The 21169-nt window shown below is 48.2% G+C and overlaps 1 protein-coding gene across 1 annotated transcript in view; it reads right to left on the reverse strand.

The window, feature by feature from the left end:
• Positions 1 to 5164: 5164 nt before the first annotated feature.
• Positions 5165 to 21169, reverse strand: part of GFRA2 (GDNF family receptor alpha 2) — a 137233-nt gene continuing 121228 nt past the window's right edge. The window contains exons 8-10 of the mRNA XM_077805544.1: positions 18526 to 18701; positions 8358 to 8411; positions 5165 to 6638 (exon numbers count right to left, since the gene is read on the reverse strand). Of these exons, the coding sequence (XP_077661670.1) occupies positions 6510 to 6638; positions 8358 to 8411; positions 18526 to 18701 (359 nt within the window). The 3' untranslated portion in view covers positions 5165 to 6509. The remainder of the gene's footprint in view (positions 6639 to 8357; positions 8412 to 18525; positions 18702 to 21169) is intronic.

Genomic DNA, 21169 nt, shown 5'->3' on the forward strand with positions numbered 1-21169 from the left:
CTCCCAATAAAATCACAAACCAATAAGTGTATTTAAACCTACTGCCACCCTCCTTGCACTTGACCTTGCATCCTTCTCTAGCTTCCCTCCTCTATTCCCCAGTTAAAAACCTGCTGGGATTCTCCCTAGCAGATCCGCTCCTGCTCTCCTTTCAGGAAAAAATCACCAGAGCCTGCTCCACCCTAGCATCATTTCAGAAAAATTTGGGGGTGGGGGTGGGGGGGGCACAGGGGCAGGGCACAGATCAAAGTTGCATTAGCATAGAGAATATTATATGTGATTATATTGTATCTTACAAGGTCAGGTGGGGGACACCCAAAATATGGAAGACATAATGGAGTAGATAGCCCTATGAAAAGTCTGGGTTGGGCAACTGCCCCCCTTGTTCCATCGTAAATGACACCACTACACCCTGGCTGCTTTCCAGCCTTCTCTACTCCAGCAAGGACCCCGTGACTAGCTAGCTCTCCGTCTGTCTCCCAGTGTTTCTCCTTGACCCACTCTAATCCCCAACAGTGCTTGCAAGGTTCCTCTCTCTTTCCCTCCAACCCCATTTCTGGGCCACTCTTTCTCTCAGCCCCTTCCCAACTGGGCTTCATCTTCAATTAAGCAGCTGTGTGTTAGTTGGCCTCTCAGGCTCACTTTAACCCTTTCATCACCTGGATAGGGAATACACCCCACCACAGATCGAGATTACCATACTGGCTCAGACCAAGAAGGTGCAAGCAGCTCTGCAGTAGGCAGATATGGCATATGGGGGGGAGGGATAGCTCAGTGGTTTGAGCATTGGCCTGCTAAACCCAGGGTTGTGAGCTCAGTCCTTGAGGGGGCCATTTAGGGATCTGGGGCAAAAACTGGGGATTGGTCCTGCTTTGAGCAGGGGGTTGGACTAGATGACCTCCTGAGGTCCCTTCCAACTCTGATATTCTATGAACCTGCCTCTAATAGAAGTTTCTTCCTGACCCTCACCTCCATTAGGGGTGACGGGTTTCAGAGGGGTAGCCATGTTAGTCTGTATCAGCAAAAACAACGAGGAGTCTTTGTGGCACCTTAGAGATTAATAAATTCATGTCCGGAAGCAGCAGGGTTGATATTCCCTTCCAAAATTTGAATATTATTTTGAACAAGGTTTGACATTCCTGATATTTCTAGGGTTAAAAAAAAACAAGCAGAGAAAAAATGCAGACCCCCCTCCCTCCCCCCCAAAAAGAAGACCCAGTCCAAGTTGTTTTTCCTTTTGAAAATCAGCTTTAAGGGCAAAATCCTTCAGTCCTTTCTGAGGCCCGAGATCAGCTGATTTCTTTGGCATTTAGCCAGCATAAGGCACACAAACTTTGGCCCTAAATACCCCACATGCCAGGCATCCAGTTACTCCCTCTGCCCCGTCCTCTGGAGTCCTGGATAGCTGTTGATATTTTTCAGCACCAAACTGCTTTGCACATCTGGCTTTCTGTTTACAGTGCCTGTCATTCCCTTAGCTGTTATAGGAGTGAATGTATTAAAGAGCAGTCTGGGTTTGCAAAGTGACTCCTGCAAGAGACGTGACATATTTATCTTCCCCTTGGCAACTTCCACATCAAATCTGTTTAGTTTTACAAATTTCAACAGGGACATTTATTTCTCCCCACTAAATTTTCTGGCTCCAACTCACTCCTGGAAAACTGAGCTGTGCTCTTCTTGCTCTGCTCTCTGCATCATCCCTGATCATGAAGATGAGGGTGGGGGAAGAGAATCAGAATTTAGCAGGTAACTGGGTTAATGCAACTGAATCCTGCTTCCTCTGCTGGGCTGAGAGTAGTAGCTACTGGTTTTGTCAGTAAAAGAAGCATATGTGACACATACGGCTCAAACGGCAAGAGGGTGCAGTCCAAAGAGTTGGGCACTGGTCGGAGAGTCAGAAATAAAGATCTGTTTCTGGCTCCGCCGCTGGCTTGTTGCATGACCTTGGGTGAGTCGTTTTATTCCCCCCCCCCCCCCCCCGCACACACACACACACTTTGTTTTGTTTATTTAGACTGTAAGTGCTTTGGGGGCAGGCAGTGCTTTCTCTTACTATAGAGGTGCATCTATGCTGCAGCTGGAGGTGTAATTCCTAGTTTGGGTAGATGCACATGCTTTAGCTCTGCTCAGGTTAGCATGCTAACAATAGCAACCTGGCAGTGGCTGCTCAGGCCATCTACTGGAGTACGTACCTAGGATTCCAGATGGGCTTTTACTCTGGCAGCTTGCTTGAGCTGCCATCTGTGCCAACGTGGCCAGGCGGCTGAGTTGGCATGTCGCCATGTACCCGAGCTGGGATTACACCTCCCTGCTGTAGTGCAGGGATACCATGTGTATGTGCATCTCCCAGCACAGGGGAGCCCTGATCTGTAACATTGGTACTGGCACCCAAGAAATTAACAGTTTCACTTTTTGTTTCTCGGAGGAGGGGCCGTGCAGTGCTTGATGGTTACTGTTCACAAGAGGATCCTGCCACCTGGCTTCATTCCATGCAGAGCATCAAACCCAGCATTCGGTGTTGAGGAACTGATGCTGAGCAGCTGCAATGTCCCTTGAAGTCAACTTGCAATGCAGGTGCTCAAGGCATTGTAAGGGGTGAAATTCACTCTGTGCGGAGGGCCAGTGCAAAGCCCGGGCATCAGCAAAGTCCCATTTCGTAGCGTGATGCTGGTCCTATACCCCAGAATGAATTTCACCCTCCCACTCCTGCAATGGGAGCTCTGAGCACAGAGCTGAGAGCAGCCATTTGCTCCTTGTCACAGAGTCCTAGGGTTTAAGGCCAGACGGGACCACCGGATCACCTACTCTGACTGTCTATCAAGCCACTAAACACCATCGCTACACCAAGCCCAACAGCCAGAATTAGACGAAGTATCACAGTCCTCAAAAGAATAAACTGTACTGTGCCACATGCAGAGAACTAGAGGGACCAAGGTGCATGCCTCTGCAATGGAGGTGAATTACTTCAGTGAGCTATACCCAGATGATCCCTGCAGGCGAACACCAGCCCACACTGCAGAGCAAGACAAAAAAACTCCAAGGCCACCGACAAGCTGACCTGCGGTGAAATTCCTTCCTGACCCTGAATCTGGTGATCAGTTGGACTCTGAGCCTGTGAGCTAGAATCAGCCAGCAAAGCACCTGAGAAAGAGAATCTCAGTACCACCTCAGAGCACCACTCCACCCCATCCATCCAGTGTCCAGTCCCATCTATGTGTACAAGAGATCCCCTGTCTTAACAGCAACTTTGCTTATGAGAAAGCTCGATCAGTTGAGCCTCCCTTGGCCCTTAAGGAGTTATGGAAAGCAGGAGTGCAGCCCAAATTGGTCTCAGAGGATGTACAACATGGTGATGAAAAGAAGACTGTGGAATTGTGATTGTGCAGGACTCCAATTCCTGCAGGAGGCTGAGGACTTGTGGCTAAACAACACGGCATCTGGTGTTCAGTGCAGGCTCTGAGAGGGCTTATCTCACCGCTCTTCACAAAACTCCTCCCCTGGCAAATTTCAAGTAGCCTTGGGGACAACCTTGGGGATTCTCCTCTTTGAGGGCCTTTGTCGAATGTGTCCGTGCCGAGGGTGGGGGCTTGCATGTGTGTGGCAGGATTCGGGGAAGATTTCTGTGATTTTCTGCCCCACTCCATTGAATCACACAGTTCTGTGTTTCATAAGGAAGGAGCTGTTTCCCCTCCGGTGAAGGGGGCCCACTTCTGCGGAGTAAAGAGCACACATGGCCATAGCAGGGCTCTTCCTCCCATAATGCAACTCTCTCATTCTGCAGGGAGCCTTCTCTCTCAGAGCTGTAAGGTAGCAGGGGGAGGCCCAAAGCAGAAGGAGGTTCAGTCTTGCCTCACCCTGCAAACTCCAAGGGAATTTGATAAACAGGGCACAGATCTGGCTTTGGAAAAAAACCTCAGATCTGATCAACTGTGTTATGCAAGCCCCAAACCATGCTTCATTCTGCCGAATCTGTATCACACAGCTCCACTGAGTCAAGCCCAGCGGTTGAAGAGAGCAGGCACCGAGCTCTCTCCCTAAGACAGGCACTGCTGAGGGTAATGTTAATGCCATTAGTAAAAGGTGTCGTTTCCAGAGCACGCTAGGGATCCTTCATGTACAGCAAATAAATAGGCAGGTGTGCGAGTAGCTCATCATCCCCAGTGGGAAACACCTGAAGCTACTCACACAGGCATTGAGAAGCATCTCTAAACAGTAAACACAAAGAGATGCAGGGAGAGGAGCTTGACGGATATACAAGCCAACTGTGCAGGAGTAGTTCTACAGGGGAGGTCCACAAGGAAAGCCCAGACCCCTCCAAACAACGAATCCTGATGGGGAACCTCGAGGAGTGGGGTGGGATTCCAGAATGGATGGGCCAGTATAGCTGAAGGTTATAGGAAAGGATGGGGCAGCATTTAGGCGACAGGACTCAGGAGACCTGGATTCACTTCCCTGCTCTGTCACAGATAACCTGACGAAGTCACTGGGGGCCAGATTTTTAAAGGTGTTTAGGTGCCTATGGATGCAGCTAGCACCTACTCAGTGGGAGTTGGACACCTTTGAAAATCCCATGAGGCGCCTAGCTGCTTCATTGAAGGCCTAGATCTCTTTAAAAATCTGGCCCTAGGTACCTAACAGCCTTAGGAGCCCATGTCTCATTTGCAGAAGGGACTCGGGCACTTTGGAGCCTAACCACATTGAAAGCCAATAGAACTAAGGCTCTCGGTACCTCAGTCAGGTTTGAACATGAGACAGACTCCTGAGTCACTTAGATGTGTTTGAAAATCTCCCCCTTAGCCTCTCTGGGCCTCAGTTCCCAGGGACAACAGCAGTGCCCCGCCTTATAGGGGTGTGGTGAGAATAAATGCATAGACTCTGTGAGGTGCACAGACACTGTGGTAATGGGGCCATATAAGTACCTAAAATAGAGAGATTACCTGATCTCACATGGAACGTAAGATACCTGACTACCCAGTGTGGACAAATGCCTTCTCCCAGCCCAGTCATCCCTCTGCTTCCAGTTTCCATGGACTGGGTCAAAAATGACCGTTTAGAAGCCACACACTTTGACTGCTGCTGCACTTGGCGGGGGCACTGTCCACGCCAGCACGAGGACATCAACAGAGCAGCAGGGACCAGGCGCTTTGAACTAAACAGGACGCCATTTGCTTCCTATGATGTTTATTTTAGCCATTGGTTAAACTTATTGGTCGCTCTCCTGTTCCCAAAGCCCTATCAGTGGCTGGGAGAATTAAGGTTTTGTTTTTGTTCTTGGTTTTATTTTATTTTTTCCATTATAGACATTATTAAAAAAAATAAATTTTACAATAATACATTTTGTTGTTGTTGTTGGTTGATCATTTTAAAAAAAGGAAAGAAAGGAATTACAAAAAAAAGCCACACAGTATATGTATATGGTTATGTATATACATACATATATGTTGATATAGGTGGTCTCTATATACATACACTATATATGTATATATAAAACAAAAGAAAACGGAAAGAGAATAACATACAGAGGCCCCCCATCCATGGGTGGCCTCTCCCGTCCAACCCAAACCCAACAGGATAAAGGAAAAGATCCCCATCGAAAGAGCAATTTGGAAACATCGAGACAACCTTTTAACGGTGGAGGTTTTTGTCTTTGATTTTAAAATTTTCACCAATCCCAGGAAAGGAAAAGATTTAAAGAGACGCCCACCCCACCTTGGAACTGGCAAAAGAATCCCCGGGGTTCCGAGCAGCCTGCATCCTGATCCAGTGTTTGCCCATCCAGTCAGGGATGCAGCCTCAAAGGGGAGATTGGGGTCCGCATGTGAAACGTTCATTGTTCCCCCCCACACACACCTTCCCCACCGTGGTTTGAGTGGGGGGACGTAAAACACTAGCATGTGGATTTCCCAGGATACAGAATACCAGACTTCATCTGGGGTGGGAATTAAACATACAGAATTCTCAAGCAGCAAAGAGAAACTGAACATGGGAAGGAAAAAAAGTCTCTGTCCTTCGCTCCATCCTCCCACCAGCCTCCTGCAAACAGCTATAGTGATCCTGGCACTGCCAGAGTCCATCCAGGAAGTGGCAGGTCATTCTCTGTCCCTTGGCCTTCACCAAAGCTTCAGTAGGTCACTGCCTGTTCCCCCTAGTTCTGTTCACAGCTTTGGATCCATTGTTTGTGTGTGCACACGTGTAAGTTTGTTGTGAGTCTCAGGCTCTTGCTTCAGAAAGGAAAAAAAACATAAGTACCTATAAAAGAAAACGGTCAAAGTTCATCCGCTGGGATGCATGTCCACGCAGAGGTCGGTGCTCCCAGGGCCGGCGTTAACTCTATTCTTGCACATTAAGTGTCTGACACAAGGATTCTCTTTTATTTAATTTCTCAAAAGCAGAAACCCTGGGAGAAAACAAGTTGAGAGAGAGAGAATTCTTGCAAGAGTTTTTGGGTGTGTGTGCGCGCGAGTGTGGGTTTAGTTGGTATTTCCTTCACAATGCGGTTCCTCTCTCCTTTATAACGCCAGTTTCACAAGAAGGAATGGGAGACCAGAGAGGATACCCCTGGCTGAATGTCGGCTGCCAGATGCCTTCTGGTCCACAAAAGTCTTCTGGTCTGGCATAATGTCTGTGGTCAGCAGTGTCTGTGAGCAGAGGAAGGGAAAACAGGAGTTTAGTACAGTGGCAGAGCTCTGTGTTTGCATAAGGGAAAGCATCTGATCTTATCTTGGAATAATGTATCTGCTGTAATAAACACTGTTTCTACCTGCTCATAGATTTTAAGACCAGGAGGGACCAATACATCTTCTAGTTTGACTCCTGCATAACTCAGGCCAGAGAATAACAGCCAGTTATCTCTGTACTGTGCCCAGTAACTTGTGTCTGTCTACAGCATATCTTCCAGCAAGGGATCCAATATTGACTTGAAGACATCAAGAGATGGATAATCTACCACTTCCCTTGGTAGCTTGTTTCAGTGGCTTTTTCCCTCAGCGTTGAAAAATCATGCTACCAACTCTAGCCAGATCTGGTTGGCTACTAGGGTAGGGTGGGGATCTTTGGGAAACAGCTTTTATTTTCCTTCTGAATTTGGGAAGGGATTTAAAGAAATCAAAGAGCTTGCATTTTTCTCAGATATCGGAATTTTTTTTCCACATTTTTGATTATTTTCAAAACTGAATTTTTCATTTCAAAATTTTGATTTTTTTTGAAAATGTCAAGCCTGCTCTGTCATTTGTTAAAAAAACAGGTGAATTTTTTGTGTGTGAAAATTTCATCCAAAATCTCCCCTTTTTTGGTATTTAAAAATGTCGTTAACATTTCAAGAGCTGAAGAAAAAAAACATCATGTCAACCAGCTCCTCACAAAGCTGCTGGGTCACAGCTGTGCCAAGCCAACTCTGCTACAGCAGATGTAAACAGAACACTTTGAGTCTCAGTCGTATGGTGCCAGTATGAACACATCTAGCTGAACAGTAATGCTATGCCTCCCACTATCCTACGGTGCACCAGTGGCCTTGTGAAATCTCCCAGAATGCACTGCATATAGAAGCTGAGCTGAGTACTGTGGGAGAGATACCCAGAGGGCATTGCAAATGAATTGCTTTAGTGCGGATGAGAAGCAAACCTTCAAGGGGTCCTTAAACCGATTCAGCCTGGCTAATGTGGACATACTAAACGGTTTGTGCTTAATCCAGCTGAATAGAAATGGTTCCGTTCTCTCATGGAGACAAGGCCTAAGATGCTAAGCACTCTCTGGCAAGATGATTGGCCCCTTCAGCTTCCCATTGCTTCATTGCCTGGACAACGCCTAGATTCCAAGGTGATAGGGGCTATAGATAGGTCTACACAGCAATTAAGCACCAGTGGCTGACCTGGGTCAGCTGACTTGGGCTCGCAGGCTGTAAAATTGCAGCGTAGACACTCAGGCTCAGGCTGGAGCCCTATAGGAACACTTAAGATTGAACACATAGAACATTGCAGAATCGGGCCGTAATTAGGGTTAGCACATATTCTAGAGCCAGCAAAACACAACAAGGGTGAGTAGGTGTTAGGGATACACACATACAGTACCACTGAGATGTGGAAACGGAGTAGGAACAGGCTCATGGGATTTTAAAAGCCTGGCTTTTTTCTTTAATTCCTTAAAGGGTAGCCCTGTAGATACAGCAGTTGAAGACCAGCTCAGCTTAGAGAAACCTTACAGTCCCAGTAGATATGCTGAGCCTCATTTGTAACTGAATCTGGCTCCATCTCTTGCCTCTATTGGCATGTATGCATGGCACAAAGCACCCCTATGCTCACACTTCCATGCTCTCCAGCCTGCACCTTTCTCTCTTCCCAGGAGATGCCCCTGACACATACCTCCGAGAAGCAGAGACTGTGCTCTTTGGATTTGTTTAGCTTCGGTCCACGTTCCTGTGGAGGAGAGAGAACAAGCCAGGAGGTCTTGCCAAAGGTCTTAGGGTTTCATGCAACCTGAAATCAGACCTGGTAGCCAACTATCATTACCCCCATTTTATAGATGGGGAAACAGAGGCAGAAAGAGCTAAAGTGACTTGCCCAGGATCACACATGAAGTTTGTGGCAGAGGGGAACAGAGCGCAGGAGCCCTAACTCCCAGCCACCTTCTCTAGCCACTATATTACATTCCTTCACGGAGCTGGGAACAGAACCCAGGAGTCCTGACTCCCAGGCACTTGCTTTAAGTAATAGGCCATCCATGCTGCATCGTGGACAGACTGTGCTTGGTCAGAGATTAACACCCGTAACGACTATGGAACATCACTGGTCACTCCTCACAGTCTGCGACAGACTAAAGGTGGTGCAAGGAAGCATCTTTGTCGGGCAATTCCAGACCAGGCTTCCTCCTTCCTGTCACTTCTCTTTAATCTCCAAAAAAAGCAGTAAGATCTACCTCCGGTGTTATGTTGCGGATGAGACAAATCATTCCCTTTAGCTGGTAAGAAAGGAATGTGCTGGCTGTTCCGTGCCCTCGGTTCTAAAGGCCTGACTCATTCCACCAGCCCTGCTCAAACACGCTCTCCCTCCGGAGCACACTAAGCCCAATTTCATGGGAGCTGAACTTTTGTCATTTTCCACTGTCCTTGCAGAGCCAGCCTGCAAGGGCATCCCAAACTGTTTTTATTCTGATCACAGGCCTGCAATTACCAGGCTTCCACATTTGCATGGGGCATTTGAAGGCAGTTCAGAGTGTGTGTCTGGTGTTGAAACATTAAGTCTCTCGGTGTGCTCTGCGTACGCTGGGGCTGCCAGAAAAGCTTTGAGAAGGAGAGAAGAAAGAAAATTCTCATCCCTCACTCCCTGGGCTGCTTAGCCTCTCTGCTGGACTCCTGCCTAGATCTGGGCAGATAGTGCAAACAAAATAAATCTGCAAATATCCATTCAACTTCTGCAAACTCCGACTGACTACATTCACATCTCTCGTGTTCCTTGCCTGAAAGTCTTCCAGCAGATGAATCCAGATATCATTCTTATTTTTTATATAGCAATACTGCTCGCAGGCCCCACCCAGGTTGGCGGCCCCACTGCATTCAGTGCCATACAAACATATAGCAAGAGACAGTCCCTGCTCTGAGGAACTCACGGCACAAACACTCACAATGTAAAATTTCACATGCAGAGTACGTCCACACTGCAATTAAAAACCTGCGCCTGGCCTGTGCCAGCTGACAGGTTTGCAAGACTCAGGCTATGGGTCTGTTTAATTGCAGTGTAGATGTCCAGGCTCGGGATGGGGCTCGGGCTCTAGGACCCTGCAAGGTGGCAGCGTCACAGAGCTCAGCTGCAGCCCACGCTGAATCATCTACACCTCAATTAAACAGACCCCCACACCAAGCCCTGCAAGCCCGAGTCAGCTGGCACAGGCCAGCCGTGGGTCTAACTGCAGTGTAGACATAACCTTTGAGAGGAAATTCTGAATCTGCATCAGGATGGGCTTGTTATCTAAGGCCCTGTCTTCCCAGCAGTGTTATCTTGAGGTATAACTCAAGTGTTTCCCCTAAACCAATTTCCTTCCACACACACACATCTCTAGCTTAAGATAAGTAGTGCTTTCAACTGAGGCTAGCTGGCTTGTTGGGTGGGGGCCGGAGGTCAAGCACGGCAGATGCAGTGGGGATACGGCGACTCTGTGCAACTCGAGCGTTGTTTGCTGTGCGGCCACTCGCACGCGAGAGGCGTTAACTCAAGTGTCAATAACTCACACTAACCCTGCTGTGAAGACAAACCTGGAAAGCTTGCCTTCACTGGAATGCCAGGTTGTGTTAGAACACATCCTTGACGAGTTATGTTAACTGACATGCTGTCAAACACGACTTTGCTGGGACTGTTGCTTTGAGCATTGCGTTGTAGGCAAACCCTTTTGGATCTATATATAGGCTCAACCCCTGGCATGGTATTAAACACGGAGGCCCCTGTGGACCCTGACACAAGATGTGATTTTTAACATTGTGTTGCTTAACAGGACTCCTGATGGCTGTGTTCTAACATCACCTACATTTCTAGGGAAGACAAGCCCCACATCAGAATCCAGCCAGGGAGCAGAAGCAGTTCAATGTAGCTTAGGCAGCAAATGGCGCTTGTTGCGTGCTGAAGTGGAGGGACCGTGGGGATGAGGAAACAGCCCTGAGAAGAGTTCAGAGTCTGTATCAGGTGGAAAGAAAAGGAGTACTTGTGGCACCTTAGAGACTAACCAATTTATTTGAGCATGAGCTTTCATGAGCTACAGCTCACTTCATCGGATGCATACTGTGGAAACTGCAGAAGACATTATATATACACAGAGACCATGAAACAATACCTCCTCCCACCCCACTCTCCTGCTGGTAATAGCTTATCTAAAGTGATCACTCTCCTTACAATGTGTATGAAAATCAAGGTGGGCCATTTCCAGCACAAATCCAGGTTTTCTCACCCCCCCCCCCCAAACCACATACACACAAACTCACTCTCCTGCTGGTAATAACTTATCCAAAGTGACCACTCTCCCTACAATGTGCATGATAACCAAGGTGGGCCATTTCCAGTACAAATCCAGGTCTTCTCATCCCCCCTCCCCCCCGCCCCACACACAAACTCACTCTCCTGCTGGTAATAGCTCATCCAAACTGACCACTCTCCTTACAATGTGTATGATAATCAAGGTGGGCCATTTCCAGCATAAATCCAAGTTTAACCAGAACGTCGGGGGGCGGGGGGGTAGGAAAAAACAAGGGGAAATAGGCTACCTTGCATAATGACTTAGCCACTCCCAGTCTCTATTTAAGCCTAAATTAATAGTATCCAATTTGCAAATGAATTCCAATTCAGCAGTTTCTCGCTGGAGTCTGGATTTGAAGTTTTTTTGTTGTAAGATAGTGACCTTCATGTCTATAATTGCGTGACCAGAGAGATTGAAGTGTTCTCCGACTGGTTTATGAATGTTATAATTCTTGACATCTGATTTGTGTCCATTTATTCTTTTACGTAGAGACTGTCCAGTTTGACCAATGTACACGGCAGAGGGGCATTGCTGGCACATGATGGCATATATCACATTGGTGGATGTGCAGGTGAACGAGCCTCTGATAGTGTGGCTGATGTGATTAGGCCCTGTGATGGTGTCCCCTGAATAGATATGTGGGCACAGTTGGCAACGGGCTTTGTTGCAAGGATAGGTTCCTGGGTTAGTGGTTCTGGGTTAGTGGTTCTGTTGTGTGGTATGTGGTTGTTGGTGAGTATTTGCTTCAGGTTGGGGGGCTGTCTGTAGGCAAGGACTGGCCTGTCTCCCAAGATTTGTGAGAGTGTTGGGTCATCTTTCAGGATAGGTTGTAGATCCTTAATAATGCGTTGGAGGGGTTTTAGTTGGGGGCTAAAGGTGACGGCTAGTGGCGTTCTGTTATTTTCTTTGTTAGGCCTGTCCTGTAGTATCCCCGATAATGTCACGGCTAACCTGGTGGCGGAACTTTGTGACTTTGTCCTTACCCATAACTATTTTACATTTGGGGACAATGTATAGCTTCAGATCAGCGGCACTGCTATGGGTACCCGCATGGCCCCACAGTATGCCAACATTTTTATGGCTGATTTAGAACAACGCTTCCTCAGCTCTCGTCCCCTAACGCCCCTACTCTACTTGCGCTATATTGATGACATCTTCATCATCTGGACCCATGGAAAAGAAGCCGTTGAGGAATTCCACCATGATTTCAACAATTTCCATCCCACCATCAACCTCAGCCTGGTCCAGTCCACACAAGAGATCCACTTCCTGGACACTACAGTGCTAATAAACAATGGTCACATAAACACCACCCTATACCGGAAACCTACTGACCGCTATTCCTACCTACATGCCTCCAACTTTCACCCTGACCACACCACACGATCCATCGTCTACAGCCAAGCTCTGCCATACAACCGCATTTGCTCCAACCCCTCAGACAGAGACAAACACCTACAAGATCTCTATCAAGCATTCTTACAGCTACAATACCCACCTGCAGAAGTGAAGAAACAGATTGATAGAGCCAGAAGAGTTCCCAGAAGTCACCTGCTACAGGACAGACCTAACAAAGAAAATAACAGAACGCCACTAGCCGTCACCTTCAGCCCCCAACTAAAACCCCTCCAACGCATTATTAAGGATCTACAACCTATCCTGAAGGATGACCCAACACTCTCACAAATCTTGGGAGACAGGCCAGTCCTTGCCTACAGACAGCCCCCCAACCTGAAGCAAATACTCACCAACAACCACATACCACACAACAGAACCACTAACCCAGGAACCTATCCTTGCAACAAAGCCCGTTGCCAACTGTGCCCACATATCTATTCAGGGGACACCATCACAGGGCCTAATCACATCAGCCACACTATCAGAGGCTCGTTCACCTGCACATCCACCAATGTGATATATGCCATCATGTGCCAGCAATGCCCCTCTGCCATTTACATTGGTCAAACTGGACAGTCTCTACGTAAAAGAATAAATGGACACAAATCAGATGTCAAGAATTATAACATTCATAAACCAGTCAGAGAACACTCCAATCTCTCTGGTCACGCAATCACAGACATGAAGGTCACTATCTTACAACAAAAAAACTTCAAATCCAAACTCCAACGAGAAACTGTTGAATTGGAATTCATTTGCAAATTGGATACTATTAATTTAGGCTCAAATAGAGACTGGGAGTGGCTAAGTCATTATGCAAGGTAGCCTATTTCCCCTTGTTTTTTCCTACCCCCCCCCCCCCCCCGACGTTCTGGTTAAACTTGGATTTATGCTGGAAATGGCCCACCTTGATTATCATACACATTGTAAGGAGAGTGGTCAGTTTGGATGAGCTATTACCAGCAGGAGAGTGAGTTTGTGTGTGTATGGGGGTGGGAAGGTGAGAAAACCTGGATTTGTGCTGGAAATGGCCCACCTTGATTATCGTGCACATTGTGGGGAGAGTGGTCGCTTTGGATGGGCTGTTACCAGCAGGAGAGTGAGTTTGTGTGTGTATGGGGGTGGGAGGGTGAGAAAACCTGGATTTGTGCTGGAAATGGCCCACCTTGATTATCATGCACATTGTAGGGAGAGTGGTCACTTTGGATAAGCTATTACCAGCAGGAGAGTGAGTTTGTGTGTGTGGTTTTTGGAAGGGGGGGGTGAGAAAACCTGGATTTGTGCTGGAAATGGCCCACCTTGATTATCATACACATTGTAAAGAGAGTGGTCACTTTGGATGGGCTATTAGCAGCAGGAAAGTGAGTTTGTGTGTGGGGGGGCGGAGGGTAAGAAAACCTGGATTTGTGCTGGAAATGGCCCAACTTGATTATCATACACATTGTAAGGAGAGTGATCACTTTAGATAAGCTATTACCAGCAGGAGAGTGGGGTGGGAGGAGGTATTGTTTCATGGTCTCTGTGTATATAATGTCTTCTGCAGTTTCCACAGTATGCATCCGATGAAGTGAGCTGTAGCTCACGAAAGCTTATGCTCAAATAAATTGGTTAGTCTCTAAGGTGCCACTAGTACTCCTTTTCTTTTTGCGAATACAGACTAACACGGCTGTTACTCTGAAACCTGTATCAGGTGGGTTGCCCCTACAGACAATTTTGTGACTTGTCTCCCACCAGTAACAGCCATATGGGCCAGCACAAGCATAGACAAGGGCAAGCCAGGGTTTGCATGAACTGAGCTAGCTGGAGGTGATTCCACTTACAAGTTTCCATGGCTTCTGAGGGCTGAGCTAAAAACTGGAGCACAAGTGCCGAGGGGCCACAGACGCTGCTTGTGCTGCATTTGGGTTTGGCAGCGGGGCAGCTACTCCGACTTCGGGCCATCAGGGCTACTCCGGAGTGTACACGAGCCTAAATATCCTTTCACTGTGTGTCAGTCTGAAAGGGACTGTGGGGTTTGCCCCATTCCAACCACTGGTTCTAAGCCAGCGGACTGGCCAGTCATACCCAAGCCATGCTCTCCCATGAAACCCTTGTGAGAGAGAGCTGAGAAAGGCAAGCTGAGGGAGGGGAATAAGTCTCTGAAAGGAGCAGGTACAGTTCAAGAACAAAAGCACTAACAAGAGGCTCTCCCAGTCTCACTGCAATAGGGCTTTTAGTGCCGGAGATGGCCATAAAAGCACTGAAGTCTCTCTCTGTGAAGTGAGATGGGGCCATTAGACTTATCTCTTCCTTTCATCCTTTTGCGGTTCCAACAGTTAAAGGGGAAATGGGTAGACTCAGGAAAGTGGGATTTACACTGACTGAGAGAGTTGCTGGGGCACGGGATTTTCATTCACACTTCAGAGCCCACAGTGCACCCGGGGAGGCCACAGATGCACAACGGTCAAGTGCACGCACACACACAAATACACACGTGGACACACACATGGGGCTATTGCTGCTCTTCCAAGAAAAACATTTACGGAAGTTCAAAAAATACAAGCTAACTTTTTCTTTTCATTTTCTTGCCCAACGTCAGATAGTGAGTCAGAAGCAGACCGAGACGTGAATCCCAGGAGTGTTTTCTAGTCCCCTGGCTCTCACCGACAGAGCACACCCTTAATTCTTGACAAAGGGGTACAAACTGAAAAGCTAAGTGCATAGTTCTCTTCTCAGCGGCCCTGGTGTAAATGTGAGTAACCCCACTAAGGTCAATGTTGGTGTCACTGCACTGGGCTTAGTTCTTCTCTCACTTGCATTAGTGTAAATCTGCAGTAGCTCTGGTGAGGTCAATGGAGTCACACCAGTGCACATGATAGGAGACCGGGCCGGCTCCAGGCCCCAGCGTTCCAAGCAGGTGCGTGGGGCGGCGGTTAGAAAGGAGCAGCAGTGTTTCCGCCGCCGCGGCAATTTGGCGGCAGCTTCTCCCTTTTGCTGTCCACGGCAGTTTTTTTCACTGCTTGGGGCGGCAAAAACTAGCTGGCCCTGATAGGAGAATTAGGCCTAATGACGTTAATGGAGATACTCCTGATTTACACTATTCCTGATGTACCCAGTGGATCAGTGCTCACTCGGGGTCAGATTCTGATCTCACACAAGTGTACATCAGGAGCAACTCCACTGACTTTCATGGAGTTATTCCTGATTTACAAAGGAGCGACTGAGCCTGATTTTTGAGTAAATCCAGTGTCACACCACTGAAGTCAGTGGAGTAACACAGGCCAAGTCCTCTGTTGGTATATTTGGGGCAGCTTGGCTAAAGCCAATGGAGCTGTGCCTGTTTTCACAAGTAGAGAACACAACCCTCCTCACTGTATAGAGGATCAGAATCAGGCCCTGTGTGTTACTCAGGTATCACTCCTATTAGAGTTGGGCTAATAATGGGTGTTTTGGTTCTCTGGCAATTCTGAAAAAATCAGGGAAAAATTGTTCCAGGGCAAACCGAAAATGACTTTTTTTTAAAAAAATGTCAGCATGTCGAAAACCAAAAAGAAAGAAATAAATGTCAGGTCGAATTAAATGTTTTGTCTTGACAAAATCACAATGTTTGGGGTTCTGGACCATTTTAAAATATCTGGAGGCTTTTTCCAATAAAATTACAGGACATTTCAAAGCACAAAGTTGTTCTTAACACACCCCACCCCCCCAAAAAAATCGAAACATTTTGTTTCATAAAATGTCAAAATGAAACGTTTTGATTTTTTCCGATTTTTAAGGTGTTTTTCAACCAAAACTTGGTTGGATCTGACTCCAATTCCCAACCAAATCTGCATTCCTCACTGAACAAGAGTTATGGCGAAAATATTTTACGCAGCTCTCTTCCCACTGAGTTCTTCTTGAGTAGCAACTGAGCTCAGGGTCTGACCTAGTGGAGTTCACTGGGTTTACTACAAGCAAAACTAGTCCACTAGTAATTGACTCGAGCAATATACCGCCACAGCACCACCACCAGCCCTTCCGTCATCGGGTGGCAAATGGAGCAGAAGATGCAGTAACGCTGATAACAGCGTTGTTTTTCCCTTTCTTCCCACTTAGAAGGAGAACAATTCTGCCAAGCGTGTCTCACAATGAAAACTGAGCCGAGTGCCCACCAAGGCAGCGTCGGGGCCCTGATGTGCCGCAATTCTAGCATGAAATTGAGCTGCTGATTGTCTCACGGATTGGTAACTAGAAAACATAAGATGTAATTACTCAAGCATGCCGGATCTAATTAGAGGCTGCCCAAGGGTGACATTGCTGCCTTCACATGTGCTCGACAGCCTGAAGGAGAAGACGAGACTTACTTTGTTTCTGCAGAGGTGGATGGAGAATCATCCTCCGGTTGGGACTGTGAGTAGGAGATGCCCGTCTATCTAGCTAGCTCTTTGGGGCAGGGACTGTGTCTTTCTATGTGTTTGTACACTTCCTAGAGCAGATCAGGGCCTCTGGGCATTACCATCTGATAAACATTAAAAGACGGGGGGCCTGCAGAGCGATTCCATTATCTCTCTGTACATCACCCCAATAGGTGTGGTAGCTTGATGCTTCCCCTGCCTTCAGCAATGCAGCTTCAGGTGCAGGGATGAGGGGAGCAGTAATTTCCATATGGGTCTGAGGCTTCATCTAGACTAGGATTGAAGGTTATTGGACTGAGTTAGCTATCTCGATTCCAACACCTTCTAAAACTCTAGACCAGATGAGGTAAATTGTACTAAAGCACGTCCTAAACTAGCTGAGTTAAAGCCTTGCTATAGTGCAACTTGCCTTGTCTTCACTAGAGTTTTAGAAAGCGTTGTATCGAGCTAGCTAACAACACATCTTTCAGTCCTAGGTATAGCTATACTAGAATCATTGGGCAGAGTAGACCTACTCGAGCTGGCTTTAAACTAGCGAGCTCAAGTACCTGAATAGTGCAGCAGCACCCAAGTTGGACAAGTCCACCTGGGTGGGTAGCCCCTGCTGAAGCACATGCTGCTGCCATTTCACTGCTCTCAGTACCCGCGTCAGCTAGATTAAAGCTAGCCCAGGTGTGTCTCCACAAGCTGCAATCACACCCCGTGACCACCGTGTAAACAGATCACTCCTCTAGGCAAAGCTGTGAAGGAGAATGCCAAATGGGCGTGGCCAGCTCCTGCTGCAGGATGAGAATAATTCCCAAGCAACTGGAAGTCTGCAGGGCCAGAGGAATTTGAGGAGGCCAAGGATGGAGCCGTGAACTGTGGTTTGAGGTTTAAATTCTAAGACCCTTACCAGCCCATCTGGGTTTGTTGTTGCTTCTGGATTCGATTCAAAAGCAGAAGGGACCTTATTTTCCAGTTCTGGTTCCTGTTTGATTATGGCTGAAATCTCAGGAGGGCAGCTCAGAAGGTAAATCCCACAAAATCAGCTATAGTCCTAAGAGATTAGCTATTTGGGGTCAACATCTTAACAGAACCACTTGCCAAGGTTTCAGTGCCCTGGAACCTGAGGACTGGCCCTGATTCAGCCTCTGACATAACCTTAATCTTGATCCAGATCCAACCACCTCCTCCCCAGCCCATCACCAGCAGGATTACATAGCAGTGTATGCACAAAGGAGCGTACATGCGTGCCGTAAATCCATGGACTGAGGGGCACTTTCAGCTCCCAGTGCTCAAGACTAGCCTGTGTGTAAAGCCAACCTGGGCAAAAACTGGTAGCCAGTGGGCCACTGCATGGGAAAGCATTAGCCTATGAGATATCCAGCCCAAGCAAGAGAAGGCTAAAAGAAATCAAACCATCTCATACACATAACAGTGAGCACAGCACTGGGGCTGTTCAGGAGCCCTGGGGGATTCTGGGTAATAGACATGTATCGGGGTGGGCAGAGCCCAGGGAGATTCTGGGTAACAGAGAATACAGTACTGAGCAGGGGTCAAGAGGATTCTGGGTAACAGAGAATTTGGCGCTGTAGTAACTCAAGAGGTACACTTGCAAACAGCAGCCTTCAATAGACAACCCTCACTTTCCAAGGCCGTAGGCTAAGCCCCGGCAGGCACATCGATGTGTGGAAGGCTTTGGCCAAGGTAGGTCCATGCATCCAATTAACATGCGTCTTCTGTAAAGAGGGAGCAGGAGCTGGAGCTGAGGTCCTACCTGAACAGAGGTGCAAGTTGTGATCACACTTGTGTCATAGATGGTGTTGCTGTCATTGATGTCATCTGGCAAAGCAGGGCTCTTTTCTGTCTCAGGTGGCAGGGTGACAGGCAATGAGGGGTTTTTGGGGGACAGGTTGACATCCGTACCATTGCCGAAAGCCTGAATGGCATTTCCTGCGAGTAGGAAGAGAGACAGTGAAACCACATCCCCAAAGCCCTATCAGCTTCTATGAAGACAACTCACAGGGCACACAACAATAAATACTGAACATGCTGTGCTTCCCCATGGATCTGAAAACACTTTACAAACATAGGAATGGATTAACGCTCACAAACTCCCCCTCCTCATGAGACAGGTCAGCATAATCCCCATTTTATAGATGGGGAAACTGAGGCACACAGAGGGGCTGCAGCTTGCCCGAGGCCACACAGCAAATGGGTGGTAGAGCCCAGCTCAGAGGCCATGGTGGACGTGACATCCAATCACTATACAACATTACTTCCTTAGACTGGGAATGGAACCCAGGAGTCCTGACTCCCAGGCCACTGTGCTAATCACTAGACCATAATCCCTTCCCAAGGCAAGGAGTAGAACCCAGGAGTCCTGACAGCCAATTCCCTGCTCTAACCACTAGAAATATTGCTTGCTGTGTTTTAGGGTTGCTCCCAGCTGGTTGTATCAAGCTTCATGGTCATCAGGGATCGGGGCCAGAAACTGACTTAGATAATGACTGAGAGGCAGCCAGTACCACCTCATGCCCAGACTCTCACACCAGCAAACTGTGAGAGGAGACAGTTGCTGGGGCTCTGTTGGACCAGCCGGACAGCCTCTTCCTCGGGAAGGGGTCTGCTTGCTTCGAGGCAGCTGCAGAAGCAAAAGCCCTCAAGCTTTAGTTGCACACATCCCACTTTGAGAAGCATGCCATGGCAGAGAAAGCCAGGAGCCCCGAGCTGGCAGTGGGATGCCAGGGCCGGGGGTGGGAGTGAGCTGGCATCAAACAATGTGGGCAAGTTATTTCTCTTCCTGTCAGGCTGTCATCACTCATTCATATGCTTCTTTCTTCCTGGCCTCGCACCTTCTCTCTCTCACACACGCTCTCTATCCACCTATTCTTCCAATTCCCTGCTCCTCTCTCCCGCTTCTAATTCCAGCCCTCCTTCCTGCCCAGACCTCATTGCTCTGGGGCCTGTTGCTTTGAGGTTCTGCTTCATTAGTTCTGACACAGCCCCTGCAGATCAAAGTGTTTTCCTCTCCTTAACCCCTTCTCCCCCCCAGCCCCAAGCCCGTTTCTCAACTATCACTAAATCCCACCACAGAGGGGATATGTCTTACGAACTCTCATCTTTAGCAGGGACCCCACCCCCTCCCTGAGCCCACGGAAGGGGGTTGAGGGCAGCAGTGCTGGAACTAGGGGTGTTCCCACACCCCCTGGCTTGAAGCAGTAATAACAAACACCAAATGCATGGTTTCCATCATCAGCACCATCACCCCTGATCAAGGGGACTCTGTGTCGAGCATTTACACTTCCCACGGATCCCCCAGGACGGTCCTGGAGTCCTCCCCACTCCAGCCCGTTGCTGTGCAGAGGTTGTCAAGTGGCTCTCCCATGCAGAAGATTGGGCTGGCAGCAGTTCTGCTGCTCCATTGTAGCTCCTCCTTCCCCGTCTCTCTGTCTCTCACACACACGCACACGAGGCCCTAGCCTGTTTCAAGGTGGCAGCTTGGGGCAATTCTACCCAACGGTACAAGAAAAGCTTCCAAAGGGGGTCGGCAGGGGAAGGGGCAACTAGGCCCCGTGCCCAGCGCAGAGATAAATGCTCAGGTGCACTGCCTCCAGCCCCGCTCCCCCCTGCGGCGCCATCACAGAGCATATGGCAAATGCTGACGAAAGTGGCACCAATTACGTCTTTTCCATTGAGCCCCCGATTCCTCTCCAGGTCTGCATGCAGGAGAGGCATCTCGGGGGTGCGGCGGCAGCGTTTAGGGAAGGCAGAGAAAAGGAGAGAGCGATGGGATGGGAGTGATTGGAAAGCAGAACTAAAAATACCGTCTGGTAGAGGATCTTCCACCTCCACCTCCACCCTCTCCCTATCTTCCTTCCCCATCACCTCCCATCCTCCTCTACCTCCTTCTCATCCTTCATCCCTCTCTGCCCCTTGCTACACTCACCCTCATCCCCCAATTTCAGCATCCCTGCTCCCTTCACTAGGCTTCTCTTCCCGCCCATAGGCATTCTCATCGGCCCTAGATGCACCATGGGCAAAGCACACCAGAGGCAAAGGTTTCCAGCTCCCCCAGACAGGGACAATGCACAGGAGCCAGAAAGCTGGAAGAGATCAGCTGCCAACCACATGGTTCAAAGCCACTGAGTTCAAGGTGCTGCCCTTCCCCCCGACACACCTTAATCTTTCCTCTCTCCACCTTCTGCGCCCTGAGACCCCTATTGCTCATTGCAAAGGAAAAAGAAACACCAAATGAGCAAGGGGGTAGAAGAGTTAGGTAGCATTGCCAGGGTATATGGTTTGATTGTGAGTTTCATGATAGTCTGTGTTTTACTTAGAACCCAGTATCTAATGTAAGTGACTGCATGAGAATCTCAGTTCTTTTGAAATGAAAGCTAAGATTCCAGCCTTCCTGGTGT

Source organism: Eretmochelys imbricata, chromosome 26 (assembly GCF_965152235.1).
Source record: "Eretmochelys imbricata isolate rEreImb1 chromosome 26, rEreImb1.hap1, whole genome shotgun sequence".
Taxonomy (NCBI): Eukaryota; Metazoa; Chordata; order Testudines; family Cheloniidae; genus Eretmochelys; species Eretmochelys imbricata.